Source organism: Muscardinus avellanarius, assembly GCF_963383645.1.
Source record: "Muscardinus avellanarius genome assembly, chromosome: 21".
NCBI classification, from domain to species: Eukaryota; Metazoa; Chordata; class Mammalia; order Rodentia; family Gliridae; genus Muscardinus; species Muscardinus avellanarius.
The window spans coordinates 18,136,863-18,162,901 of record NC_137807.1 but is presented as its reverse complement, the minus strand read 5'-3'; the positions used below and the strand labels follow the sequence as shown (position 1 = coordinate 18,162,901).

The following is a 26,039-nucleotide window of genomic DNA, read 5'->3' as shown; positions in this document are numbered from 1 at the left end:
CATCCAACCACCCACTCATCCAACCATCCATCCATCCATCCATCCATCCATCCATCCATCCATCTAACCACCCACCCACCCATCCATCCAACCACCCACCCATCCACCCATCCATCCATCCACCCACCCATCCACCCATCCAACCACCCACCCATCCAACCATCCATCCATCCATCCATCCATCCATCCATCCATCTAACCACCCACCCACCCATCCATCCAACCACCCACCCATCCACCCATCCATCCATCTACCCACCCATCCACCCATCCAACCATCCATCCATCCACCCACCCATCCATCCATCCATCCATCCATCCATCCATCTAACCACCCACCCACCCATCCATCCAACCACCCATCCATCCATCCATCCATCCATCCATCCATCCATCCATCTAACCACCCACCCATCCATCCATTCAACCACCCACCCATCCATCCAACCATCCATCCATCCATCCATGTATCCCATTCCTGCTCCAAGCCGCAGCTCCCTCCTCTCTACAGTGGGGACCGTGACTGCGTCCGCCTCCCAGAGCGCCCTAATCCACATGCGCACAGCCTGGGACACTGCAGATAGTCAATAAATGGCATCCTTTGCTATTATTCTTCCTTTGACAAGTGACACTACAGGCCCAGAAGCAGACCATCCTTCTGGATATTACCAGGTAGACAGCTGCAGCGTTAGAACCCAGGTCTCCCGTGCGATGGTCGCCCTGGCCCCCAGTCTCCCCACGCCCTCCCCGGGAGCAGGCGCCCGTGGCCCCTGCAGGCTGCACTGCTCAGGGGACATTTGGAGCTGACCCCACTGCTCACTCACCATCTCCTTTCCCAGGGGACCCGCTGCTGTCCAACACCTTCACCGAGACCAGCAGCCATTGGCCCCAAGGGCCCGCTGGGCCCCCAGGTCCCCCTGGCCCCCCAGGACCCATGGGTAAGTTGAGTCCAGGCCTGCTGCCAGGGGTGGGATTGATAATTGGCAGTGGGATTTGAGCTGTGGTCTCAGGAGGCAGCTGGCAGGGGACTTCTTGACATTGTACCCTGTTCCCCTTTGAGGGCATTCTGTCTTATTCCAGGTCCCCCTGGATCTCCTGGCCCAATAGGTGTCCCTGGGAGTCCTGGACATATGGTGAGTCCTTCTCCAAGTACTCTCATCCATGTGTCCATCCATCCATCCACCATCCATCCACCCTCCATCCATCCACCATCCATCCATCCACCATCCATCCACCATCCATCCATCCATCCACCATCCATCCATCCATCCATCCATCCATCCACCATCCATCCATCCATCCATCCACCCTCCCTCCATCCATCCATCCATCCACCATCTATCCACCATCCATCCACCATCCACCCATCCATCCACCATCCATCCATCCATCCACCATTCATCCATCCATCTACCATCCATCCATCCATCCATTCACCATCCATCCACCATCCATCCATCCACCCTCCATCCATCCATCCATCCACCATCCGTCCGTCCATCCATCTACCATCCATCCATCCATCCATCCAACAAGTACTTGCTGAGCATCTGACCGTTTGTCATGCACACTACTTTTTATAAACCTTCTCATTCAGTTCATATAATGAAAGCCAGGTGCATACCCATAATCCCAGTACTTGGGAGGTTGTGACAGGAGGATCCCAAATTCAAGGACAGCCTCAGCTATTTAGTAAGGCCTTCACAACTTCGTGAGACCCTGTCTCAAAATAAAGAATGAAAATAGGACTGGGGGTTTATCTCAGAGGTAGAATGCCCCCTGGGTTCAATCCCCAGTACTGCAAAAAACAAAACAAAGCAAAAAACCAATTAATATAATGAAAGTTGGAGGCACACCTGTAATCTCAGTACTTTGGAGGCTGAGATAGGAGGATCTCAAGTTCAAGGACAACCTTAACAATGTAGAGAGACTCTCATTAATCTAGTGAGACCCTGTTTTAAAACAAAAGTTAAAAAAAGGGGGGGGCTGGGGTGAGCTGGGTGTGTATTGCATGCTTGTAATCCCAATACTTGGGAGGCTGAAATAGGAGGATCACATTTGCAGCCAGGCTCAGCTACTTAGTGAGGCTCTCTAAAACTTAGACCCTTTTTTAAAGTAAAGAATAAAAAATGGGGGTATATCTTGGAGGTAGAATGCCCCTGGGTTCAATTCCCAGTACCACACACACCAAAAAATTAATAAATAAATAAAAGCCGGGCCTGGTGGCACATGCTTGTAATCCCAATACTTAAGAGGCTGAGCCAGGAGGATCGTGGTTCACAGCCAGCCTCAGCTACTTAGTGAGGCCCTCCAAAACTTACTGAGACCCTGTCTCAAATTAAAAAAAAAATAAAACAAAACGGGTCTGGGGATGTAGCTCAGAGATAAAATGCCCCTGAGCTCAACCCCCAGTACCACACACACAAAAAAAAATAAAAAATAAATAAAATAAACAATGAAAGAATTCACGAAACAAGAAGAAAGTATTGTTACTGCCTAAAGCCAAGAAAAGCGGAGCTCCTTGCCCTGACGCCGTGGCCAGCCAGGCATCCTGGGTTGGGTGGGGACCCTCAGTCTCTTCACACAGACCTGTTGGGACTGCCCACTCCATGGGGGGCATTGCGTGCATGCTGAGGCCAGGCCCAGCTGGGGCTCCCTCCCGGAGCCCCTGCCCTCTCCAGCCCACCAAGGCCCTGTCTTGTTGCTCAGGGACCCCCAGGCCCCACCGGACCCAAAGGAATCCCTGGCCACCCAGGAGAGAAGGGCGAGAGAGTGAGTACCAGGTGGCCGCAACGGGGGCGTTGGGGGCACTCTGGGGGCCATGGGTCAGACCCCCAAGAGCTAACCTCACTCCTCTCCCCACCCACACAGGGACTGCCCGGCCCCCAAGGCTCCACGGGGCAGCAGGTAAGTGCTTGCCCTGGCCCACCCCTCCCAGGCCCCACAGGCCCAGAGCCCCGACCTCCAGCAGACAGCTGCGCTCTCTCAGCTCCTCCTGTCTCCGGGATCCGGGGCCCGGCCATGCTAAGTCCATTGCTCAGTATCTTTTCTTTCTTTTGCTACATATCTCTTTGACCTTTGTCTTTTTTTCTTTTTATTTATTTTTGCGGGTCTGGGGATGGAACCCAGAGGCATTTGACCTCCGAGGTACACCCCCTGCCCTATTTTTTATTCTCTATTTTTTAACAGGGTCTCACTGAGTTGCAGAGGGCCTCACAAAGTGCCGAGGCTGTCCGCGAACCGCCATCCTCTGGTCTTGGCCTCCCCAATGCTGGGATGACAGGCGTGTGCCACCACGCCCGGCCGACCCTGTGTTTCTTTAGCTCTTATTGTAGATCTATCCATTTCTCCTTTTAATTCAGTCAATATTAATTTTTTGAATCATTGTTATTAGTCACGTACGTACATGTTTAGGGTTTCCTTCCTCTTTTTATCTTTATGGAATTCACATCTTTATGGCAACGCTGTTTGTTCTGAATTCAGTATTTCTTGCTATTTTTTTTTTTTTTGTGTGTGTGTGTGTGTGTGTTACTGGGAATTGAACCCAGGGGCTTTCTACCTCTGAACTACACCCCCAGCCCTATTTCTTATTCTTTATTTTGAAACAGAGTCTCACTGAGTTGCAAAGGGCCTCACTAAGTAGCTGAGGCTGGCCACGAACCTGCAATCCTTCGGTCTCCGCCTCCCGAATGCTGGGGTTACAAGCATGTGTACTATGCTTGGCTGTCACATCAGCTTTTATAAAAAAAAAAATGCTTGGTGTTTGCTTGTTATATATGTATTTTTTTTATCATTTTCTTTCAGCCTGCCTGTGTCTTTATAAAGTACATCTTTCATAAACAACATATAATTTGACGTGTGTGTGTGTGTGTGGTGTGTGTGTGTGTGTGTGTGTGTGTGTGTGTGTGTGTGTCTGGTATTGAGGATCAAACCCAGGAGCATTTTACTCCAAGCTATATCCTCAGCCTTTCTTTCTTTCTTTCTTTCTTTCTTTCTTTCTTTCTTTCTTTATTTATTTATTTATTTATTTATTTTTCTGGTACCAGGGATGGAACCTGGGGCATTCTACCTCCAGGCTACACCCCAGCCCTATTTTTTTTTTTTTTTTTTTGGCGGATCTGGGGATGAAACCTAGGGGCATTCGACCTCCAAGCTATACCCCTTGCCCTGTTTTTTTTTTTTTTTTTTTTAATTCTTTATTTTGAAACAGGGTCTCTCTAAGTTACGGAGTGCCTCACTAAGTAGCTGAGACTATCCGCAAACCATGAATCTCTGGTCTCAGTCTCCCAAATGCTGGTATTACAAGCGTGCACAACCACGCCCAGCTTCCCAGCCCTATTATTTATTCTTTATTTTATTTATTTATTATTTTGTGGTACTGGGGATGGAACCCAGGGGCTTTTCTACCTCTGGGCTATACTCCCAGACCTATTTTATATTTTATTTGGAAACAGGGTCTCACTGAGTTGCTGAGAGCCTCACTAAGTAGCTGAGGCTGGCTTCGAACCTGTGCGATCCTCCTGTCTCCGCCTCCCAAGTGCTGGGATGACAAGCGTGCACCACCACGCCCGACTTATTCTTAATTTTGAAACAGGGTCTCACTGAGTTGCAAAGGGCCTCACTAAGTAGCTGAAGCTAGCCAGGAACCTGCGATCCTCCTGTCTCTGCCACCATGCCTGGCCCCATTTGGATTTTGTCTGTGGTCCTAGGAAGGATCTCTATTCCGAGATGTCATCTTCAATCCCAGGCGTTTATTCCTCTGGAAATTCATTAGAAAGCCTCATGTTAAACCAAAGCCCGGCGCGGCGCTGCACGCTTCCAATCTCAGCATTTGGGAGGCTGAGACGGGAGGATCACAGTTCAAGGACAGCCTCAGCTACTACTTAGTGAGGCCCTCTGCAACTCAGTGAGACAGACCGTTTCAAAATAAAGAATAAAAAAATAGGGCTGGGGGTATAGCTCGGAGGTAGAATGCCCCTGGCTTCCATCCCCAGTACTAATAATACTAATACTAATAATAATAATAATAAAAACCGAGCATGGTGGCACACGCGTGTAATCCCAGTACTTGGGAAGCTGAGACAAGAGGATTTGGGTTCATGGCCAGCCTCAGCTACTTAGTGAGGCCCTCCGCAACTTAGTGAGACCCTGTTTCAAAATAAAGAATAAAAAATAGGGCAGGGGGTGTAGCTCAAAGGTCGAATGCCCCTGGGTTCCTTCCCCAGACCCACCCCCCCAAAAAAAATAGGCCTGGGGGTGTAGCTCGGAGGTAGAATGCCCCTGGGTTCTATCCCCAGTACCTCAAATAATAATAATAAAAAGTAATTAATAATAATAATAATAATAATAATAATAACCAGGCATGGTGTCACACGCGTGTAATCCCAGTACTTGGGAAGCTGAGATAAGAGGATTTGGGTTCATGGCTAGCCTTAGCTACTTAGTGAGGCCCTCCGCAACTTAGTGAGACCCTGTTTCAAAATAAAGAATAAAAAATAGGGCTGGGAGTGTAGCTCAGAGGAAGAATGCTCCTGGAAACAGGGTCTCGGTTGATGAGAGCATCACTACCTGCTGAGGCTGTCCTTGAACCTGCGATCCTCTTGTCTCAGCCTTCCAAGCACCACGTTTACAGGCAGGTGCCACCACGCCTGGCTTCCCCTCCCTTTTTTGTGTATTTGTGTTGCCAGGGAGTGAACCAAGGCTTCAGTGACTGTACCACCAGCCTCTCTCCCTCCGTCCTCCCTCTTTCTGTCCTCCCTCCTGCCTCCTCTCCTTCCTGCCTTACATCTGCTTTCTCTGCTTCTCCTTGCAGGGAGCACCAGGCCCCAGAGGAGACCCTGGTGAGAAGAGCCACTGGGTAAGTGCTGGTCCAGCCCTGGCCTCCCCTGCCTTCTGCCTCCTGGGTCTGCTCTCATCAGTGGGCCCCTGTAGTGGGGGCCCTGCCCACCCCTACCTTAGCCTGATCTCCCCGGTCTGAGCCTTGGCAGTTCCCAGCCCAGCCCTCTCCCCATCCTGGCACCCGCCCTGGGGGGCCAGCCCCATCACGGGCTTCTCCATCTCCACCTCCTGCCGTGCCCTTCAAGGCTGGGGTGGCCCTGCCTCTTCCTGCTGAGTCGTTTGGGTTGGCCCTGGCCAGTCTGCTTCCCCACGTCCACGTCCACGTCCCCTCCCAGCCAGGCCTGGGGCTTCTGTGCCTATCCACAAGAAAGGGGCGCTGTGGTGCACACCTGGAATCCCAGTACTTGGGAGGCTGAGACAGGAGATTGAGGCCAATCTCAGCAATTTAGGCCCCCTAGAAACTTGGTGAGATCCTATCTCAACATAAAAAAGTCCTTAAGAAAGGGCTGGGAGTGTAGCTTGGAGGTAGAATGTCCCTGGGTTCAATCCCTAGTACTAAAAAAAAATTTTTTAAATGTATACTGGGCATGGTGGTACACACCTGTAATCCCAGTACTTGGAAGGCTGAGACAGGAGAATCTCAGGTTTGAGGCCAGCCTCAGTAACTTAGTGTGGCCCTGTTTAAAAAAAAGGGCTGGGGGTATAGCTCAGAGGTAGAAGGCCTTTGGTTTCAATCCCCAGTGCCACAAACAAAACAAAACCCTTAAAAAGAAAGGGAATCATAAACACAGTGTCTTCCCCACACGGAAGAACAGGACAAGGCCCTTATAGAGGTCCGTGGTAGAACACTTGTCTGGCCTGTGTGAGGCCCTGGGGTGATCCTCAGAGCCACAAAAAAGAATCAAGCCATGACACGTAGGCAGGGAGGCCCAGAAACAGTGAGGTGCACGGAGACCCCACGGTAAAAGGGCCAGGCGAGCTACGTCGCACCCTACGCACAGGACACCCAGCCATCACGGGTGTGTGGCCTGGCTCAGGAGGCCAGCCACCCAACCTCACTGTACCCCGAAGTCCTGAGATACCACGAGGTCCTAGGTACTGCGGAATACGTGGGAGACCGTGAGGGGCCAGGGAAGCCCAGAAACTGTCACATGCAAAGGAAAACTGTGGGGAAAGATGAGCGGTCCTAGGCACCATTTTCTATACAAAGGAAATCGCAGGCCTGGTGTCTTTCTTATCCCTGCAATCCTAGCTACACGGGAGGCTGAGGCAGGAGGACCACAAGTCTGAGGCCAACTCGGGCAGCATAGCAAAACCCTGGCTCAAAATAAGAAGGGTGGGGACGGAGCCCAGTGGTAGGATACTCCTGGGTTCAATCCCACCAAAAATAAAGAAGAAATCTCATGAGTCGCGTGGGGTCCGAAACCTTCACAATCTATATTGGAGATAACTGCAGTGACCAGATGTCAGGACCTAGAAATCCACTCCCCAAAGAGACACACGAGAGCAGGGCCAGGACCCAGACGTCACCGTGTCCCCGAGTCCCATGGGGACCTGGACACCATCACCGACACAGGAGACGCTTGGGGAGTGGACTGGGCAGGCAGACTCCTCCACAGAACAGGCCGCTCCGCCCCCTCCCCGCGCAGTGTGGCTGGCTGGGGCACCCTGCTTCCTCCAGCCAGTCGGTAGTTAGGGTGTGGACAGTGCCTGCCTGCCCTGCTGTCGGTTCCTGATCGCGGGGTCAGTGATGGATACAGCCGTGGGAACCCCCCATCCTGCACGAGACCTCCTCGACTTCTGGGGCCCGCTACCTCTCAGACCCGCTACTTGCTGCCCTCTCGCGATTCCTCCCGCCTCACCCTCTGTGGCTCCAGGGCCTCTCAAGAATACTTCCAGAGCCAGGCATGGTGGAGCATGCTTGTAATACTAGTACACGGGAGGCTGAGACAGGAAGATCCCAGGTTTGAAGCCAGCCTCAGCTACTTAGTGAGGCCCTGTGCAAGTTAGTGAGACCATTTCAGAATAAAAAATAGGATTGGTGATATAGCTGAGAGGTGGACACCCCTAGGTTCAATTCCAGTAACAACAAGAAAATAAAGCCAGGCGTGTTGGCACACACCTGCAATCCCAGGACTTGGGAGACTGCGACAGGAGGATCCCAGGCTCGAGGACAGCCTCAGCTACTTATCAAGGCCTTTCACAACTCAGTGAGACCTAATTCAAACATAAAAAGACTAAAAAGTGGGGCTGGGAGTGTAGCTCGGGTGGAATGCCCCCGGGTTCCATCCTCAGTACAGGAAGGAAGGACTGTGGTCATGAGCCAGGCTGAATCAGGCGAGGCCCATGTGCGCCCAGCCTCCGCCCCGGCAGTTTGCTGTGCAGTTCCTCTGGGGAGCCCTGGCCGGGGTCCGGATGCCTGGGCTCCCCCAGACCAGGCCCCCCTGTGGAGCCCCAGGAGGTCGCAGGGCCCTGCTTGTCCACCGTCCTCCCCCTGGTCCACCTGCCCGTCTGCCCCGCTGGCTGCCTGCCTGGGAGGGGGCCTGCTGGGCTGGGGTTGCATGAAGCTTTGGGGCTGGGGACTAGCCGTGCGGGAGGCCTGCGGGATGGCGCCTGTGCTGGGAGCGCCTGCGCGGTGCACGCTCCACCCACCAAGGCTCAGCGTCCTGCAGAACCGCCGCCGGGCGAGGCCGTGGCTCGGCAGTGACACCCAGTGGTCATGTGGTGAAGTGCAGGAGCTGGCCGGCGCCCCTCCAGACAGACAGCTTCACCCCTATTCAGACTGGGAAACAGAGGCTCACCTCTTCAGAGAAAAGCGTGGCCACGCTCAAACCGGAGCCCGGGATTTTAAGCCCCCAGGGTGGCCGGGGAGCCAGCTGCCATTCCCCAAGCACCTCTGTGGGTGCCAGGTCCAGGGTTGGGCACTGTAGACACAGGAGCAGTGTAAACAAAGTCCCCCTCCTCAGAGTGGTTCACCGTGGGCTGCGGGAGGCATGCAATCAGCAGTCACAGGACGGAGGGAGTCAGCTGTGATGGGACTATAGTATCCTGGAGGAGATGGACTAGGCCTGAAATGTGCATAGCCATGCACAGGTGCTCGAATGGAGGTGTGGGGACAGTATGTGCAAAGGCCCCGTGGCTAGAGTGAGTCCGGGGTATTGTAGGAGCTGCACATACTTTGAGGGGGAGCATGACGGGCAAGGAGTGAGACAGAAGCCAATGGGACTTTTAGGATTTAGGTCATGTTAAGGAATTTGAACATGTTCTTTCTTAGGGCATCCGGGAGTCAATGAGGTGCTCATAAGCAGAAAAGTGATGTGGTCATATTTTTCTGTGCAAAATGTCCCTGTGGTTGTCATGGAGAACAGAGGAGAGAATGGACAACAGGGAGAAGCAGAAAGGGAAGAGACAGGAAGCCACCGTGGTCGCCCTGGTGCGCCTGGGGCTAGAACCACAGTACAGCAGAAAAGATGGGAGAAGTGGAGCTTGCGACTCCCGGCCGCTGCTGTGGCCACGAAGGGGGCATGAGGAGTCAGGGAGGCTCAAATTAGCAAAAGAGAAGAAGGAGCCGGGCGTGGTGGCACACACTTGTAATCCCAGCATTCGGGAGGCTGAGACTGGAGGGTCGCTGTTCACGGACAGTCTCAGCTAATGCTTAGTGGGGCCCTCTGCAACTTAGTGAGACCCTGTTTCAAAATAAAGAATAAAAAATAGGGCAGGGGGTGTAGCTCGGAGGTCAAATGCCCCTGGGCCCTGGGTTCCATCCCCAGACCCTCAAAAAAAAAAAAAAAAGAATAAAAAATAGGGCTGGGGGTGTAGCTTGAAGTGAGACTGCCCCTGGGTTCCATCCCCAGTACCACCAAAAAAAAAAAAAAAAAAAAAATGGAAGCTGGGCGCGATGGCGCATGCCTGTAATACCAGTACTTGGGAGGCTGAGGCAGGAGGATCGCAGGTTCTCAGCCAGCCTCAGCTACTTAGTGAGGCCCTCCACCAACTCACTGAGATTCTGTTTCTAAATAAAATAAAATAAAATAGGGATGGGGGTGGAGCTCAGAGGTAAAATGCCCCTCGGTTCAATCTTAAGTACCACCCAAAAAAAAAAAGTTCAACCTGGGTAAATGACGTTTAGCACACACCTCTAATGCTAGCTACTCAGGAGGCTGAGGCAGGAGGATTACAAGTTGGGCAACACAGTGAGATCCTGTCTCAAAATAAAAAGTGTTGGGGATGTAGCTCAGTGCTCCACTAGCGTGCACAGTGCCTTGGGTTGGAGGCCCAGTAACACACACACACACACACACACACACACACACGCTCAAATATACAAAAAAGTTAATGCAATGAGTATTCTTCTGACTCTTCTTTATTTTATTAATTAATTAATTAATTAATTTAGGTACTGGAGATTGAACCCAGAATTCTAGCTCCAAGCTATACCTCCAACCGTTTTTATTTTTTTATATTTATTATTGCTTTCTTCCTTTCTTTTCATTTTTTCTTTTCTTTTTTTTTTTTTTTTCAATACTCAGGATGGATCCCAGGGGCATTCTACCTCTGAGCAACACCCTCATCCCTATTTTTTATTCTTTATTTTGAAACAAGGTCTCACTGAGTTGCAAAGGGCCTCACTAAGTAGCTGAGGCTGTCTGTGAACCGTGATCCTCCTGTCTCAGCCTCCCGAATGCTGGGATTACAAGCCTGCGCCACCACGCCTGGCTCCCAGCCCTTTTTATTTATTTATTTTATTTATTTATTTTTGCGGTACTGCAGATGGAACCCAGGGATATTCTACCTTCGAGCTACACTCCCAGCCCTACTTTTTATTCTTTTATTATTTTGCAAAAGGGTCTCACTGAATTGCAAAGGGCCTCATTAAGTAGCTGAGACTGTGAACCATGATCCTCCTGTCTCAGCCTCCCCGATGCTGGGATTACAAGCGTGCCCCACCACGCCCAGCTTTTTTTTTTTTTTAGGTGGGTCTCACGAGCTGGGTGTGGTGACACATGCCTGTAATCCCAGTGTTTGGGAGGCTGAGACAAGAGGATCATAGGTTCGTGGCCAGCCTCGGCTACTTTTTTTTTTTTTTTTTGGTGGTACTGGGGTTCCTGGAAGCCCTTCTACCTCCAGGCTACACTCCCAGACACCTACTTTTTATATTTTTATTTGGAAACAGGGTCTCTTAAACCAGCGCGGCTGGTTTTTTTTTTTTTTTTTTTTTTTTTGGTGGTACTGGGGTTCCTGGAAGCCCTTCTACCTCTGGGCTACACTCCCAGACCTATTTTTTATATTTTTATTTGGAAACAGGGTCTCTTAAGCCAGCGCGGCTGACTTCGAACCTGCGCGATCCTCCTGTCTCCGCCTCCCAAGCGCGGGGATTACAGGCGTGCGCCACCACGCCCGGCGGCGCGGCTGGTTTTGAACCTGCGTGATCCTCCTGTCTCTGCCTCCCAAGCACGGGGATTATAAGCGTGCGCCACCACACCCGGCTACTCAGTTCTTTTTATTTTTTATTTTGAGACAGGGTCTCAGTAAATTGCTCGACGTGGCCTTGAACCCGTGAACCTCCTACTTGCAGTCGCCTTAGTAACTAGGAATACTAGTGTAAGTCACAGCACTTGGCTCTGGCCCTTGTTTGATTGTTTTGTGGTACTGGTGATGGCACTCAGAGGCATTCTACCTCTGAGCTACACCCCTTGCCCTATTTTTAATTCTTTTTTTTTTTTTTTTTTTTTTTTTTTTTTTGCGGGTCTGAGGATGGAACCCAGGGGCATTCGACCTCTGAGCTACACCCCCTGCCCTATTTTTTTTTATTCTTTATTTTGAAACTGGGTCTCACTGAGTTGCCGAGGGCCTCACTAAGTAGCTGAGGCTGTCCGCGAACCGTGATCCTCCTGTCTCAGCTTCCCGAATGCTGGGATTACAAGCGTGCATCACCACACCTGGCTGGCACTTATTTGTTTGTTTGTTTGTTTATTTTTGCGGTACCAGGGATGGAACCCAGGGGAAGCTGAGACAGGAGGATGGCAGCCTAGAGGCCAGCCTCAGCAACTTAGAGAGATCCTGTTTCAAAATAAAAGACAAAAGAGCCAGGCGTGGTGGAGCACACTTAAAATCCCAGTGCTTGGGAGGCTGAAACAGGAGGATTGCACGGGTTCAAAGCCAGCCTCAGCTACTTAGTGAGGCTCTCAGTAACTTAGTGAGACCCTGTTTCCAAATAAAATAGAAAATAGGTCTGGGAGTATAGCCCAAAGGTAGAAAGCCTCTGGGTTCTACCCCCAGTACCACCAAAAATAAAAAATAAATAAATACAATAAAATAAAATATAAAATATATAAGAAAGGTCTGGGAGTGTAGCCCAGAGGAAGAAAGCCCCTGGATTCTATCCCCAGTACCACACACACCAATAAAAAGTGGGCTGGGTGTAGCTCAGAGGTATACTGCCCTTGGGGGTTCCATCCCCAGGGGCAGTATAAATAAAGTTTTTTTTTTTGCCCCAGGGGCAAAAATAAAGTTCTATTAATTTTTTAATTTTATTTTTGGTACTAGGTACTGAAACCCAGGGGCATTCTACCTCCTAGATAACACCTCCAGCCATTTGTTGTTTTTTTTTAAATGGTCTCACTAAATTGTTGAGGGTCTTGCTAAATTGCTTAGGGTGGCTTCAAATCTGTGATTCTCCTGCCTCAATCCCAAGTACTGGGATTACAGGCATGTACCACCATGTCCAGTTTATTTATTTTAGATTTTCAGTACTGGGAATTGAACCCAGGTACTTGTGCTCTCCCACTGAATGACTCCCCTAGCCCCAAAGCTCTTTGTGTGTGTGTGTGGGGGGGTACTAGATGTTGAATCCAAGAGCATTCTACCTCTAAGCTATACCTCCAGCCCTATTTTATTTATTTTGATACATGGTCTCAAACTGGGCGTGGTGGCCCAAGCTTATATCCCAGTACAGGGGAGGCTGAGACAGAAGGATCTCGGGTTTACAGTCAATCTCAGCTATTTAGTGAGGTCCCCTGCAACTTAGACCCTGTTTCAAAATAAAAAGTTAGATCCGGGTGTGGTGACGCACACTTGTAATCCCAGCATTCGGGAGGCTGAGATCAGGATCCCAGCATCAGGATCGTGGTTCACGGACAGCCTCAGCTACTTAGTGAGGTCCTCTGCAACTCAGTGAGACCCTGTTTCCAAATAAAGATAAATGTAGGGCTGAGGGTACAGCTCGGAGGTAGAATGCCCCTGGGTTCCATATCTGGTATTGCAAAATAATAATAAAAATTAAAATTAAAAGTTAAGCCGGGCATGGTGGCACAAGCTTGTAATCCCAGCATTCAGAAGGCTGAGACCAGAGGATCGCGGTTCGCAGACGGCCTCAGCTACTTAGTGAGGCCCTCTGCAACTCAGTAGGACCCAGTTTCAAAATAAAGAATTAAAAGTAGGGCAGGGGGTGTAGCTCAGAGGTCGAATAAATAAATAAATAAATAGTTAGAGCTGGGTGTGGTGGTACACACTTCGAATCCTAGCATTTGGGAAACTGAAACAAGAGGATCATGGTTCACAGACAGCCTCAGCTATTTAGTGAAGTCCTCTGCATCTTATTGAGACCCTGTTTCAAAATAAAGAAATAAAAATAGGGGCCAGGCATGGTAATGCATGCTTGTAATCCCAGCATTTGGGAGACTGAGACTGGAGGATCATGGTTCGTGGACAGCCTCAGCTACTTAGTGAGGCCCTCTGCAACTTAGTGAGACCCTGTTTCAAAATGAAAACTAAAAATTAGGGCAGGGGGTGTATCTCGGAGGTCCAATGCCCCTGGGTTCCATCCCCAGACTCGCAAAAATAAAATAAAAATAAAGAATAAGAAATTGGGCTGGGAGTGTAGCTCAGAGATAGAATACCCTTGGGTTCCATCCCTAGTAGCACCAAAAAAAAAAAAAAGTAGGGCTAGGGTTGTAGCTTGGTGGCAGAATTCCCCTGGGTCCCATCTGCGCCCAGTACCGGAAAAAAAAAAAAAATAATAATAATAAAATAAAAAATAAAAAGTTAAAAATAGGGCTGGGGGTGTAGCTCAGAGGTAGAATATCCTTGAGTTCCATCCCCAGTATTAAAAAAAAAAAAAAAAAAGGCTCTCACTAAGTCGCAGAGGGACTTGCTAAGTTGCTGGGGCTGGCTGTGAACCTGCGGCCCTCCTGCATCCTCGGCCTCAGCTTCCTAAGTACTGGATTGCGGGTGTGCACCACCGCACCCAGCATCTTTTTTTTTTTTTTAATCCAAGATCTGGCCAAGGTTTACTCGTGGCATTGGTCGTCAGGTCTCTTGCAGTCTAGCACAGGCCCCATGCCCTTTGCGTTCTCTCTCCCCCTTTCCTTCTGTGAACGGCCCATAGTGTCGATTTGTTCCTCGAGATTCGATGCCCTTGGCAGGAGCACCTTCAGTTCCAGCATATCAGGAAGCCCATGAGGTCAGCATGCCCTGCGCTTTGTGCTGGGAATGACTTAGCCTCATATATCATCCTGCTCCTGTGATACCTGAAGGGGGGTTATTCTGACAAGAGGCCATGGTGTCTCTGGGAAAAAGAATCACTGGCCAGGCCGGGCGTGGTGACGCACGCTTGTAATCCCCGCTCTTGGGAGGCTGAGACAGGAGGATCGCACAGGTTTGAAGCCAGCCTCAGCTACTTAGTGAGGCTCTCGGCAACATAGTAAGACCCTGTTTCCAAATAAAATATAAAATAGGTCTGGGAGTATAGCCCGGAGGTAGAAAGCCTCTGGGTTCCACCCCGAGTACCACAAAAAAAAAAAAAAAAAAAAAAAAGACTCACTGGCCAGTTGGCAGCCTGTGGGTGTGGGTAGCCCAAGCCATCTGGTACCTATAGGACCACTGACATAGAGGGACAGCCCCCCCCACAGTGGACGCGTTAGCAGGCCTCTCAGTCACGTAGATGCTTTTATGGACAACTGTGCTGAAAGATTCAGTTGTCATTATACAAATCTGCATATTAAAAATCCCTTCACTTAGCCTGTCGTAGGTAAAGGATGCTGAAAGAGACCGCTAATGGGCGTGGTGGCACATGCCTGCAATCCCAGTGCAGGAGACTGAGACAGGAGGATCGCAGGTTTGAGGACAGTCCCGGCAACTTGACAAAGCCTTTAGAAACTTAGTGAGACCCTGTTTCAAAATAAAAACAAAAAGCACCCAAATAAAACCCAAAACATAGATGGCAGCCTGGAATGCAGCAGAGCCATGCCGGGGACGTGGAAGCAGCCGAGGCTGGGCTACAGAGACTGGAGGGCCCCAGGGCTGCCTCTGGGTTGACTGGCATGGCTGACTCGAGCGGCTGCCGTGCACCTGCGGATGGGCGTCCCCCCCTCGCAGCGGCAGGATTTGTCGCCAGCTGGGACTGGATGGACGTTGCAGGGTCCTCTGGGGGTGGCTTCCGCCTGCCTTGTCCCTCCTGGTCTTGTTCTGGCTGTCCGTGGCCTGGGCTGTGGCAGGTGGTGCGGGCCGCAGGCGCATGTCCCGGGTGGGGCCTGGGCCACCGACAGGCTTTGCGGGGTCCCCTCCCCTGTCCCCCGTCACGGCTGCATCTGTCTCTTTCCTCTGCAGGGGGAGGGGTTGCACCAACTACGCGAGGCTTTGAAGATTTTAGCTGAAAGGGTTTTAATCTTGGAAACAATGATTGGGCTCTATGGTGAGTAGAGACAGACAGACCGACAGCCTTCCCCACGCCCTCCTGGGGCGCAGTCGCCCGAGCCCCATCATGAGGCCGGAGAAGGTGCTGCCCCGAGAGGCTGAGACCACCCCGTCTCAGTGACTGGGCCCCTCCTCCACAGGTGAAGGGGAGCCTAGCAACCCAGGCCCCTGCCGCAGGTCACACCTGGGCCTCCAGGCACTGTGGGTAATAGGGTCTCCAGGCCTGCAGGGCACCAGAGATGACAGACTTTGAGTTTGGAAGAAATGCTGGGCAGTGGAACCAAACGCTAGATCAGCAAAGGATTGTGGGTAACAAAGCCTGATTCCAGCAGTGCAGGGGATCATGGGTAATGCAATCGGGGCCCAGGCCCACAGGAGGACTGTGGGTAATAAGTCTAGACTCAAGTTCTAGAGAAATCATAGCTGACAGACCTCGCAGGACAGCAGGTCATGAAGCTAGGCTTCAGAAGAGCAGGGGACTGTGGGTGACGGGCCTCAGGGGACTCTGAGTAATACACCACCTGCCTTCTGGCTCTGCTCCCCCTTAAGCCTCCAGAGGCTGTCGCAGGGCTGGCCCTCCTGCCCCAGGTGTCTCCCTTGCCGCTCCCACGAGGGTCCTCCTAACCTGTCCTGCAGTTTCCTTGTGGGAGTCCAGGCGGCCAGCCCCTCGTCCCAGGCCTTGGCCCCAGCTTCAAACCCATCGGTCACTTGAGGACCCCGGCAGGCCTGTCACCAGGTTCCTGTCCTGAGGCCACCGGCCCCGCCCGCCCCGTCCCTGCGCTCCGGCCTGGCCCTGCAGGCCAGACCCGCACCGTCCGCTCTTCTCGTCTCCCGTCAGCCTTCTAGTTTACAGAGCTTCCTGCGGCAGCAGGCTCAGCTGGAGCTCCTGGCCAGACGGGTCACCCTGCTGGAAGCCATCATCTGGCCAGGTAATGCAGGGCGGGCGAGCAGGGGCGGCCCTTTCCTGGAGGGCCTGGGCCTGAGGGAGCGTCTCCCGACGCGGTGCAGCAGATGAGCCTGCTGCAGCAAGGGCTCCAGCAACTAGTTCTCAGTGAATGAGCCTGCGCCAGGCACAGCCCCACCCACAGAGCTTAGGGAGCTGGGGCTGCCCTGGCACCGACGCCGAGGTGAGGGATACCAAGGCGGAGCACCAAGTGCTTCTGGCCTGGGCCCAGTGGTGAGGGCAGTCAGGGAGGGCTACCTGGAGGAGGTGGGGTCTCAGTGGACACCCGAGGGAAGATGAGGGGAGAGTGAACAGGCACAGGAAGAGCAAAGGCCAAGAGGCCCGCAGAGCCCAGAGGACTCGCTCCTCGAGGTCGCTGAGAGGTAAGAGCCGAGGCTGGCAGGGTCCAGGTTGAGAAGGTGCTAGAAGGTGGGCTGGGGTGGCCTGGGAGCACGTTAGACTCCAGGGGGCAGTACCTGTGCGGGAGAGAGGCTAGGTGCTGTCCCTCTCCTTGGTAAGAGGCCCCAGCCGCCCGTCTCACAGCCCTGCGAGCCGGTCAGTGCGCACAGGCCTTGACATCACACCCATTCCCACATCTGTCCTGTAAAAGCAGCAGCTGAGGCCCCAGGTGGGAAGGAGAGTCCAGGAGCCAGCCGAGACCCCTTCATTCTGGGAAACTCCCGGCAAGCCGGGCATGGTGGCGCACACCTGTGATCCCGGCACTTGGGAGGCTGAGACAGAATCCCAGCTTTGCGGCCAGCCTCGGCGAGTAGTGAGACCCTGTTTCAAAATAAAAATAAAAGCTGGGCGTGGTGGCGCACACTTGTAATCCCAGCGCTTGGGAGACTGAGATAGGAGGATCGCACAGTCTCAAAGCCATCAGCTACTTAGTGAGGTCCTCCACAACTTAGTGAGACCCTGTTTCAAAATAAAGAATAAAACACAGGGCAGGGGGTATAGCTCAGAGGTCAAATGCCCCTGGGTTCCATCCCATCCCCAGGCCCGCCAAAAAAAAAAAAAAAAAAGTCTGGGAATATAACCCAGAGCCAGAAAAGCCCTTGGGTTCCACCCTCAGTACCACAAAATAATAATAATAATAATAATAATAATAATAATAATAATAATATAAGAAAATAGAGCTGGAGCTGGTCGTGGTGGCGCACGCTTGTAATCCCAGTATCTGGGAGGCTGAGACAGGAGGATCTGGGTTTTTGTGGTCAGCCTTAGCTACTTAGTGAAGCCCTTGGCAACTCAGTGAGACCTTGTTTCAAAACAAAGAATATAAAATAGAGTTGGGGGTGGAGGTCTGAGATAGAATGCCCCTGGGTTCCATCCCCAGTACCACAAAAAAAAGAAAAAAAAAAGGGGAAAAAAAGAAAATAGAGCTGGAGGTATAGCTTGGAGGTAGAATGCCTCTGGGTTCAACCCCCAGTACCACACACACACACACACACACACACACACACACACACACACTTCCGCACACCGGGCTCGGCTAGGTGCCGGTGCTGAGCAGCCGGTTCCTGCCATGGGGAGCGGCCCCTCCGTGGCAGGAGGTCCCTGGCATCTCTGGAGATTTGGCGGGTGGGAACACCTAAAGATGTAGATGAGGAACAGTCCCTTCTCACTGGGGGCTGGAGACTATGTCCTGGAAGAGGGGACACTCGCACGGGTCCTGGAGGCTTCCTGGGTGTGCGTGGACGGTGGGTGGGGGTCCTGCCCAGAGTCCTGCTTGGGAGTTTGTGCAGTCCGCTTCCGGAGCCCCTCTCACCGACCTTGGCGGCTAACTTCTAGAAACTTCAGTGACGTGTCTCCCACACCTCCACCCCCACCCATCCGGTGACTGGAGGAGCCAGGCAGGCCCGCGCCCCCCCCCCCAGAAGGAACACTCCTGCCCTGAGGCCAGTTGGCACCAGCCCTCATGTCCCCCCGGAACCAAAGACAAGGACCAAACCCCTGGTTCTCAGCACCTTTTTAGCAAGTGCCAGGCACCCAGTGTCCATGCCCCTGCCGGTGGCCATTAGCCCAGAGAGTGGCCCTTTAAGCCAGCTTGGGCCAGGGCCCGGAGGGACAGGTGCAGGACGAGGGAAACAGAAAGAAAGAGACGCAACTCTGGCTGAGGCCTGGCTCAGTGGTAGCATGCTTGCCTAGCATGCCTGCTGGGGCCCTGGGTTCCATGCCCGTTACACACGCATGCACGCGTGTACACACACATGATACTCGTGTTTGGGTTATAATCAATCCGGACTGATGATAACAGCTAACACCTGTCTGGAACACCTGGGCTGGAGGATTTACATGAACCATCTCCAGTCCTTAAAATAAGCTTGCCAGAGCTGGGCACGGTGGTGCATGCCTGGAATCTTAGTGCTTGGGAGGCTGAGACAAGAGGATCACAGGTTGAAGGGTAGTCTCTGAAATGTAACGAGACTCTCAACAACCTCGTGAGACTAGGTTTCAAAAACTAAGCCAGGTAAGTCGGGTGTGGTGGTGCACGCTTGTAATCCCAGCATTCGGGAGACTGAGGCAGGAGGATGGCGGTTCACGGACAGTCTCAACTACTACTTAGTGAGACCCTGTTTCAAAATAATAAAAAAAAAAAATAGGGCTGGGTGTAGCTCGGAGGTAGAATGCCCTGGGTTCCATCCCCAGTACCACAAAAAAACCAAAACAAAGCCATATAAACCAGGCGTGGTGGCACATGATTGTAATCCCAGGATGTGGGAGGCTGAGAGCAGAGGATCATGGTTTGCAGACAGCCTCAGCTACTTAGTGAGGCCCTTTGTAACCCTGTTTCAAAATAAAGAATAAAAAATAGGGCTGGAAGCTGGGCGTGGTGGCACATGCTTGTAATCCCAGCATTCAGGAGGCTGAGACCGGAGGATCACTTGTTTGTGGACAGCCTCAGCTACTTAGTGAGGCCCTCTGCAACTCAGTGAGACCCTGTTTCAAAATAAAGAATAAAAAATAGGGCAGGGGGTGTAGCTCAGAGGTAGAATGTCCCTGGGTTCCAACCCCAGACCCACAAAAAATAATAGGGCTGTGGGTATAGCTCGGATGTAGAATTCCCCTGGGTTCAATCCCTGGTACCGCAAAAATAAATAAATAAATAAATAAATAAATAAATAAATAAATAAATAAATAAATAGCTCTGGGGATGTAACTCAGAGGTATAATACCCCTGGGTTCAATCCCCAGTTCCACAAAAAGTAAAATAAGGCAGGGGGTGTGGTTCAATCATTAGTACCACAAATAATGACAATAATAAGCTTGCCAAGTGGGCAGTGCCCATTTAACAGAAGAAGAAACAGGCTCAGGGGGCCTCTGTGCCTCCCTCGGGGTCAGTCCTCCAAAGTTCTGGCTCATTTGGTCTCACCAGCAAAACACCGCCTGCTGGCTGGGTGCTGAAATGAGATCACATCCCGGCCAGCTTTTAGTGACCAAAAGCAGGGAACACCTGGCTGGAATAGGAGTCCAGCATTTACCATGAAAGCCACTTCCCACTCCAATCACTTTAGGCCGCTCATCACAAGATAAGTGTGACCACTGTGACCACATGAGCACTATCTGCACTTCCCAGATGAGGCTGGGGGCCAGTGGCTTGCCCAGGGCCACCTCACTGGGGCATCGTGGGACCGGGACTCGACCCTAGTTGGGATTGGAGCCACCATGCCACCCTCTTGCATGCTGTGACACGGGGCACAGGACAGCCTTGGCAGTGGCTGCCCTGCCTGTCTGCCCTGGAGCCCGGCAGCGCAGCCCACTGCCCGGAAGCGCCCTCTGCAGGGAGCTGGTGCACACCACCGTCCAGGGTCTGCTCAGGGACCGGCTTTGCAAGCTGGGCCCAGTCCCCATCCAGGGCCTCTCCTCCCGGAAGGTCCTTTTCCCGCCAGAAAACCAGCCTATCCTGACCTGCATTTGACTTTGGGCGGGACTGCAGTGGCGGTCACAGGAGGCTTCCTGGGGGAGGCAGCTCCTGCTCTGTTTTAAAGGATTAGGAGTTTTTCAGGCAGCAAGAATGCCAGTTCATTTTCCCTCTCCCCTGCTTCTGTCCAGGTGGGGTGTATCCCACCACAGCCCATAGGCACTGACATCAATACTGGTGGAGGCGCCTGGGCCTTCAGTTTATCTGGAAATGTCCCTGGTGGTGGTACTTATTGTATCCCGGGCTCCGGGGATCTTTACACCTAGCGGAGGGTATCCAGCCCCGCCACACCCCAGGGGCCCCGGGGAGGTGGGCACCCAACGCGGACCTCTCTAACATGGCCTCTCCTTCTCATTCCCTCCGGCAGAACCAGAGCTGGGGTCCGGGGCAGGTCCTGGCGGTACAGGCACCCCCAGCCTCCTCCGGGGCAAGAGGGGAGGACACGCAGCCAACTACCGGATCGTGGCCCCCAGGAGCCGGAAGGAGAGCGGCTGAGGGTGGCGGTGGCCCCTCAGGGTGGGCCAGGCCAGGTCCCCTACCTAGCTGGGCCTGGCCAGCCACCTCCAGGGACCACCAGTTCCTATTTATTAATGTCCTCAGGGTCTCTTCTGCCACGTAGGCCTTAGAGGTAGGCCAGGCTCAGCCCCGTCACCTTATACATGACTGAGGAGCAGGAGTGACAGCCTAGGCGGGAGGGGAGGCTTCACCCGGCCCCAGGCCTCAGTTTCCCTCCGTAAAATGGGGTGGTCCAGGCCTTCAAGGAGGGGTGGAGGAATGAGGGCCGTCTCCTCGCCCACTGTCTGAGCATCCAGGCCCAAAGGTGCTGTGGAATCCAGGGTCTGGAGCCTGGCCCAGCCCTCAGCAGATGCAGGGGGGACAGCCTCCCCCTCCTCAGCCTAACTTTGGGGAGCCCTCTGTGCCTCCTCTCTTTATTTCCTGGTGCTGGGTTCCCAACCCTGAGGCGGAGCCACCTCATCTCTGAATGATTGGGGGTTCCTTGCCTCAGTTTTGATCCCCAAGCCCCCATCTCCTCCTGTGTCCCAGGTTGGGAGTGGGGGCATGGAGAGGAAGGGGCTCTCTGCTCCCCCAAATACATGTGGGACAGGAGGCGATAGATGTGCTCTGGCCAATAAAGGCCCCACCGATTCCACCTGGCCTGGCCTCTGTGTGCCTAGCTGGGCTGTGGGGAGGCCGAGCGAGAAGTCGGTCAAGAACAGCGGTGAGGCCTTTGGCAGAGGGCCAGCGGGCACTGCGGCACATGCTCCCTGGGGCAAGAGGCCAGGTCAGGGACGCGCCGGAGCTGCTCTCCCGCGAGTTCCCCTTCCCTCACAGCTCCCCGTTCACGCATTCACCCGGTGCCTACAGAGTCCCACACAGCCGCTGCCTCCAGGGAGGTCCAGGTGGAAAACAACTGGCTTTTATTCCAAACAAGTACCAGGCAGCATGCTGGGGGGGGGGGGCTCTCTTGCCGCTGGGTGTCCCTCCACCCCACTGTGCTCCTCAGTAGACAGAGCAGGGGCTCGAGCTACCCACTCTCAGGCCAGGCCTGTGCCCCCACCCTCTGCCTGGACTAGGGGGGCCCAGGGCCCTTGGGGTGCATAGCCCCTGCCCCCTCGGCCACCAGGGACTCAGTGTCTACCTGCCCCCCAACCAGCAGTGACACAGCACCCTCCACCCGCCCAGTGGCCGCTAGTGCCACCACGGCTTGCTCGGTGGGGAAGCCCATGCGTTCCAGCTGCTGCAGCCTGGGGGAGGAAGGGGGAGGAAGGGTAAGGAGGACGTGTCAGGGCTGCACTGGCCACCCACTCCAGGGGCCCTGCCCCCGCAGCCCTGCCTTACCGCAGAGAGGAGACGGAGGACTTGGACAGCCACTGTGGGCTCTGGGGCCCCTGGGCTGGCCCGTCAAGGAGTGAGGCCTGGATCCCCTCCTGCAGCAACTGCTCGTCCAGAGCCGCCCATATCTGGGTCCCTGGGGGGATGCTGGTCCCAGGCCAGTCCAGACCTGCCTCTGCACCCTCCCAGGTCAGCTGCATGGGCCCCAGGCTGTGCGGGAGCCAGGCTGAGCCTTCACTGTGGGACCAGGGGGTGGGGGGAACCAGGTTCGGAGGTTTGGGGATGGCAGGCCTGCAGGGCAGAAGCAGAGAGGTCTGACTGCCTGCCACAGCCGCCACCATGTCCACCGCCAGGGATGGGGCGACGACCGCACTCTCACCTCGCTCCTGTGGGATGGGTGATGGGCAGTTCAGCCACGCTACCCGGGGTGGGCAGGAGCCTCAGTGGCCAGCACCCAGCCAGGGTCCTGCACAAGATGCCCTCCTGCAGCACCCGCAGTCGCTGATCTGAGAGCTCCAGCCACCGGAAGGCCCCAGCAGCATCTGTCTGCCCAGGGCAGGGCGGCTGGTCAAGGAAAACCCAAACCAGGTGGGGGTGGGGGTGGGGGTGCGAGTGGGCCCGCCCTGCATGCCAAGCCCCAGGCCAAGCGTGTGCCAGGCTTTCCCTCGCTGCAGTCTTGCAGGAGCGCACCATCGCCTGTCAGCAGCAGAGGCAGAGGAGCCTGAAGCGACTCGGCCAAAGAGGCTGTGCCTCCCCCAGAACCTGGCTCTCCCCAGCCTCAGCCCCCCTAGGGCTGCGTGTCTGCTCAGGTCTGTGACTTCCAAGAAAAAGGGTCCCAGCAATACCCGCTGCTGCCCTCAGCCAGCCACCCACTCCCATAGACCCGGGCAGCCCGAGTCGCCGGCCAGAAACAGCCTCCTCCCTCAGAAGCCTGCAGTGGGTCAGTCTCCTGTCTCTGGAGCACTCTTTCCCCCCAAAGGGCATTAAGCATCCTTGAAACAAAAGCCTGTGTTCAAGGCACGTGCCCCACATGGTCCCTCGCAGTCCCAGAGGGCCCAGGCTTGTCCCCACCCTGGCCTTTGCATTTCTGAGCCTGGCCCACACTCTCCTCTTCACCTCACTTCTACAGGACTCAGACGTCACCTTTTTGGCAGGACCCAGGTTAGTGGCCCTCGGGCCACCTTGGTTCCCCATGGGAACTCTTCGCTTGTCGTTGGCGCCTCCACCTGCTCTGAACCCCAAGTGGGCAGCCCGGAGCATGGCCCCGCGGGGACGCTCCCAGGCCATGTGCACGGCCACCTGGAGTTGCCGGTCCCAAGCCTTTGTGCCATTTCTTTCCCAGGCACCCAGGGAGCCCAGCCACACAACCCACAGGTCCGCACAGGCCCTGGCTCTGGCAAAGGATACAGGCCAGGCCAGCGAGGAGGCCACAGAGGAGCTGCAGGAAGGGAGGCTCGGAGCTGAGCAGCGGGGTCAGGGCGAGCAGCAGCCAGGGCAAGAGCCACGGAGGCAGGGCCCCCCAGGAGCGTCTAGGGTGCTGGCCCTGCCCTGCCAGCATGGCCAGGTGGACGGGCATGTACCCACAGCCACCAGCTGCACCAGGTACCCCGAGGCCTGCCAGCAGCACCGCCAGCAGGCCAGCGGCCAGGGAGAGCAGGGCGGAGGCATGCAGGAACCGCAGCGTGCCCAGGCGGCACTCCTGCGGCCAGCCCAGAGCAGGCAGGAGCAGCAGACTCAGGAGTAGGCTGGGGAGGGCCGTGTGGCCCAGGGCGTGGGTCAGGAGCCGGTGCACTGGGAGAGAGAAGGGGCTCATGTGCCCTCCAAGGCTGGACCAGGTGCGCCAGATGGGGTGGTTTCCCTCCACCAGGCCACCTGCCAAGCCAGTGTGCCCACCACCAGCACCTAATCACTGGCGGAGGAGACCAGGGCTTCCTAATGCCGTGGCAACAACCCTGTGACATTAAACACAACGAACTGCAACCCGTCGCTTACTGGGTCTTCTGACTAGCAACCAGCCGCGAGCACTTCCTCTGCCCCAGGCACGGTGAGGGTGCTCTGTGCACGGTACCAAATCCGTCACACCCAGCCGGAGCGCTCAGGAGACTGCCTGCTTCCATCCTGAAGCCACTACACTCGCCCACGTGTGACCCAGACAAACTGCTTGGCTCCTCTGAGCATCATTCAGGTTTCTCAAACATCAACCGAAGCCGTTGTTATTGGGCAGTGGGCTCAGCTGGGGTCCGCGAACCCTCAGCACCCTTCCCCATCCCCGTGCTTAGCTGAAAGTCATAGTTCTGTTTTAAGGGAAGGCTGTCAGAAAGGGACACTGTCAGAAGAGAACTCCCACCCCCGGGACCCCTCCCCTCCCTGCTGAGCCCTCGGCCAGGTCCTCTGTCCTCCTTGGCAGTGGATGAGCTGGGCACGCTCCTGACAAAGGGAGACCTTCCCTAAGGCCCTGGGTCCCTTCCCTGCTTGACCACTGCAGGGTGCAGGCTGCTCCCGCCAACTGCTCTCGGGCCCTACGGGAAGTCTCCAGCATCCTCCTGGGGCCCTCACCCTGCCAGGGGTCCAGCAGCAGCTCCGGGGCTAGGGTGAGGCTGGGGCCGGCCCCCACCAGCCACAGGCTACCCATCAGCAGCATGAGGACTGAGGAGGCCAGGGGCAGCGGCTGGGACAGCAGGCCAGGGGGGTCCCTGGCCTGCATAGCGTGGTTGAGATGTCAAGGGAGGTCCTGGGGCTGTTTGCTGGGGAAAAAGGAAAGCAACCATTATTACTGCAGATTTTATCTCACTGACCACCTGTTGCTACCTTCTCAACAGCCTCCTTTCACAGAGGTAAGGCGGGCCGAGCAGCTGGAGCTCAGACCACCATGGGTGCTTCTTAGCCATCTTCCCATTTCACCTGCTATGTGAGAGGACGGCAGGTGACCAGGATAGTCCTGAGGCCAGACGGGACCTGGAGGGGCCCCCATGGGAAGGGCACACTCAAGACCATCTCTAGCCTTTGGCTTCCCTCCCTCCTCCCCTCCACCGCCTCAGGGATCCAGGGTTCAGTTACCCTGGACCAAGCAGCAGAGGCCAGCCCATGGACAACCAGATGGGGGAGTGGGTGGCACAGAAGGGCTGGATTAGTCAGCGGCAATCCCACACGCTGAGCCATACAAAGTGACCAGGGACGGAGGCATCTCCTCCCCAACCCTGTGCACAGCCCCTCCAGCCCAGCACCCTGTCACAGGAAGGTTCCAGTATCTCTTCCCTCTCTTTCTGCTGTGTGCCACTGGGCAAGTTTCCCAACCTCTGAGCCTTCCCTTCCTCCTCTCTGAAATAAGGATTATGCTCATCCTTTTTCATTGGATGATGAAAAAAAAGAAATAGGCGAAGGCAGGACTCAGCCCACAGCTCCTGCCCAATAAACCACGGCCATCCCCATTAATTGTGGGAGGTACCAGTTGGCCCGAAGAAGGCCTCAGTATGGAGACCGCTGGTCGAGCCTAGCTGGTTCAACTCAGGGCCCTACATGTGACCGGTCCTACCCACCAGTCTCCCCTGTCCTCCAGGCCCCAGACCCTGAGGGAGCTCCTTCACTAAGCCAGGCCTGTCTCAAGATTCCTACCGAGCTAATTCGGAACAGAAGGCAGGATCCCAGAGAGACAAGAAGGGTGCTGAGTTGACTTTGCCAAGGGCATCCTTGGCATCACTTTCTGCAGGAAAACGTGGAAAACTCCTCTGCCTGCAATGTCTTTCCCTCCAACAGGCAAACTCCTATTCACCCTTAAAAGCCCAGCTCAAAATAAGTGCTCTCTTCCTG

At 54.3% G+C, this 26,039-nt stretch overlaps 2 protein-coding genes across 3 annotated transcripts in view; one reads left to right on the top strand and one right to left on the bottom strand.

The window, feature by feature from the left end:
- The window catches only part of EMID1 (EMI domain containing 1), a gene marked incomplete at both ends in the record, with an annotated part of 48,027 nt that extends 27,133 nt beyond the window's left edge, over positions 1 to 20,894 (top strand). The window contains 7 exons of one of the 2 annotated variants that reach the window (XM_080717741.1): positions 840 to 938; positions 1,081 to 1,133; positions 2,710 to 2,772; positions 2,872 to 2,907; positions 5,813 to 5,857; positions 15,445 to 15,529; positions 20,767 to 20,894. In XM_080717741.1, the coding sequence (XP_080573867.1) occupies positions 840 to 938; positions 1,081 to 1,133; positions 2,710 to 2,772; positions 2,872 to 2,907; positions 5,813 to 5,857; positions 15,445 to 15,529; positions 20,767 to 20,894 (509 nt within the window). Of the gene's footprint in view, positions 1 to 839; positions 939 to 1,080; positions 1,134 to 2,709; positions 2,773 to 2,871; positions 2,908 to 5,812; positions 5,858 to 15,444; positions 15,530 to 16,369; positions 16,461 to 20,766 lie in introns of both variants that reach the window. The other variant, XM_080717740.1, reaches the window with a different exon arrangement.
- A 1,075-nt stretch (positions 20,895 to 21,969) lies between these two features.
- On the bottom strand, positions 21,970 to 24,967 carry RHBDD3 (rhomboid domain containing 3; the record flags this gene model as incomplete). Its single annotated transcript, XM_080717413.1, has 5 exons — positions 24,789 to 24,967; positions 23,640 to 24,023; positions 22,612 to 22,774; positions 22,239 to 22,523; positions 21,970 to 22,144 (listed from the first exon to the last, which is right to left on the bottom strand). The coding sequence occupies exons 1-5, from the start codon at positions 24,934 to 24,936 to the stop codon at positions 21,970 to 21,972; spliced, it is 1,155 nt and encodes a 384-aa protein (XP_080573539.1). The 5' UTR covers positions 24,937 to 24,967.
- Between the last annotated feature and the right edge of the window lie 1,072 nt (positions 24,968 to 26,039).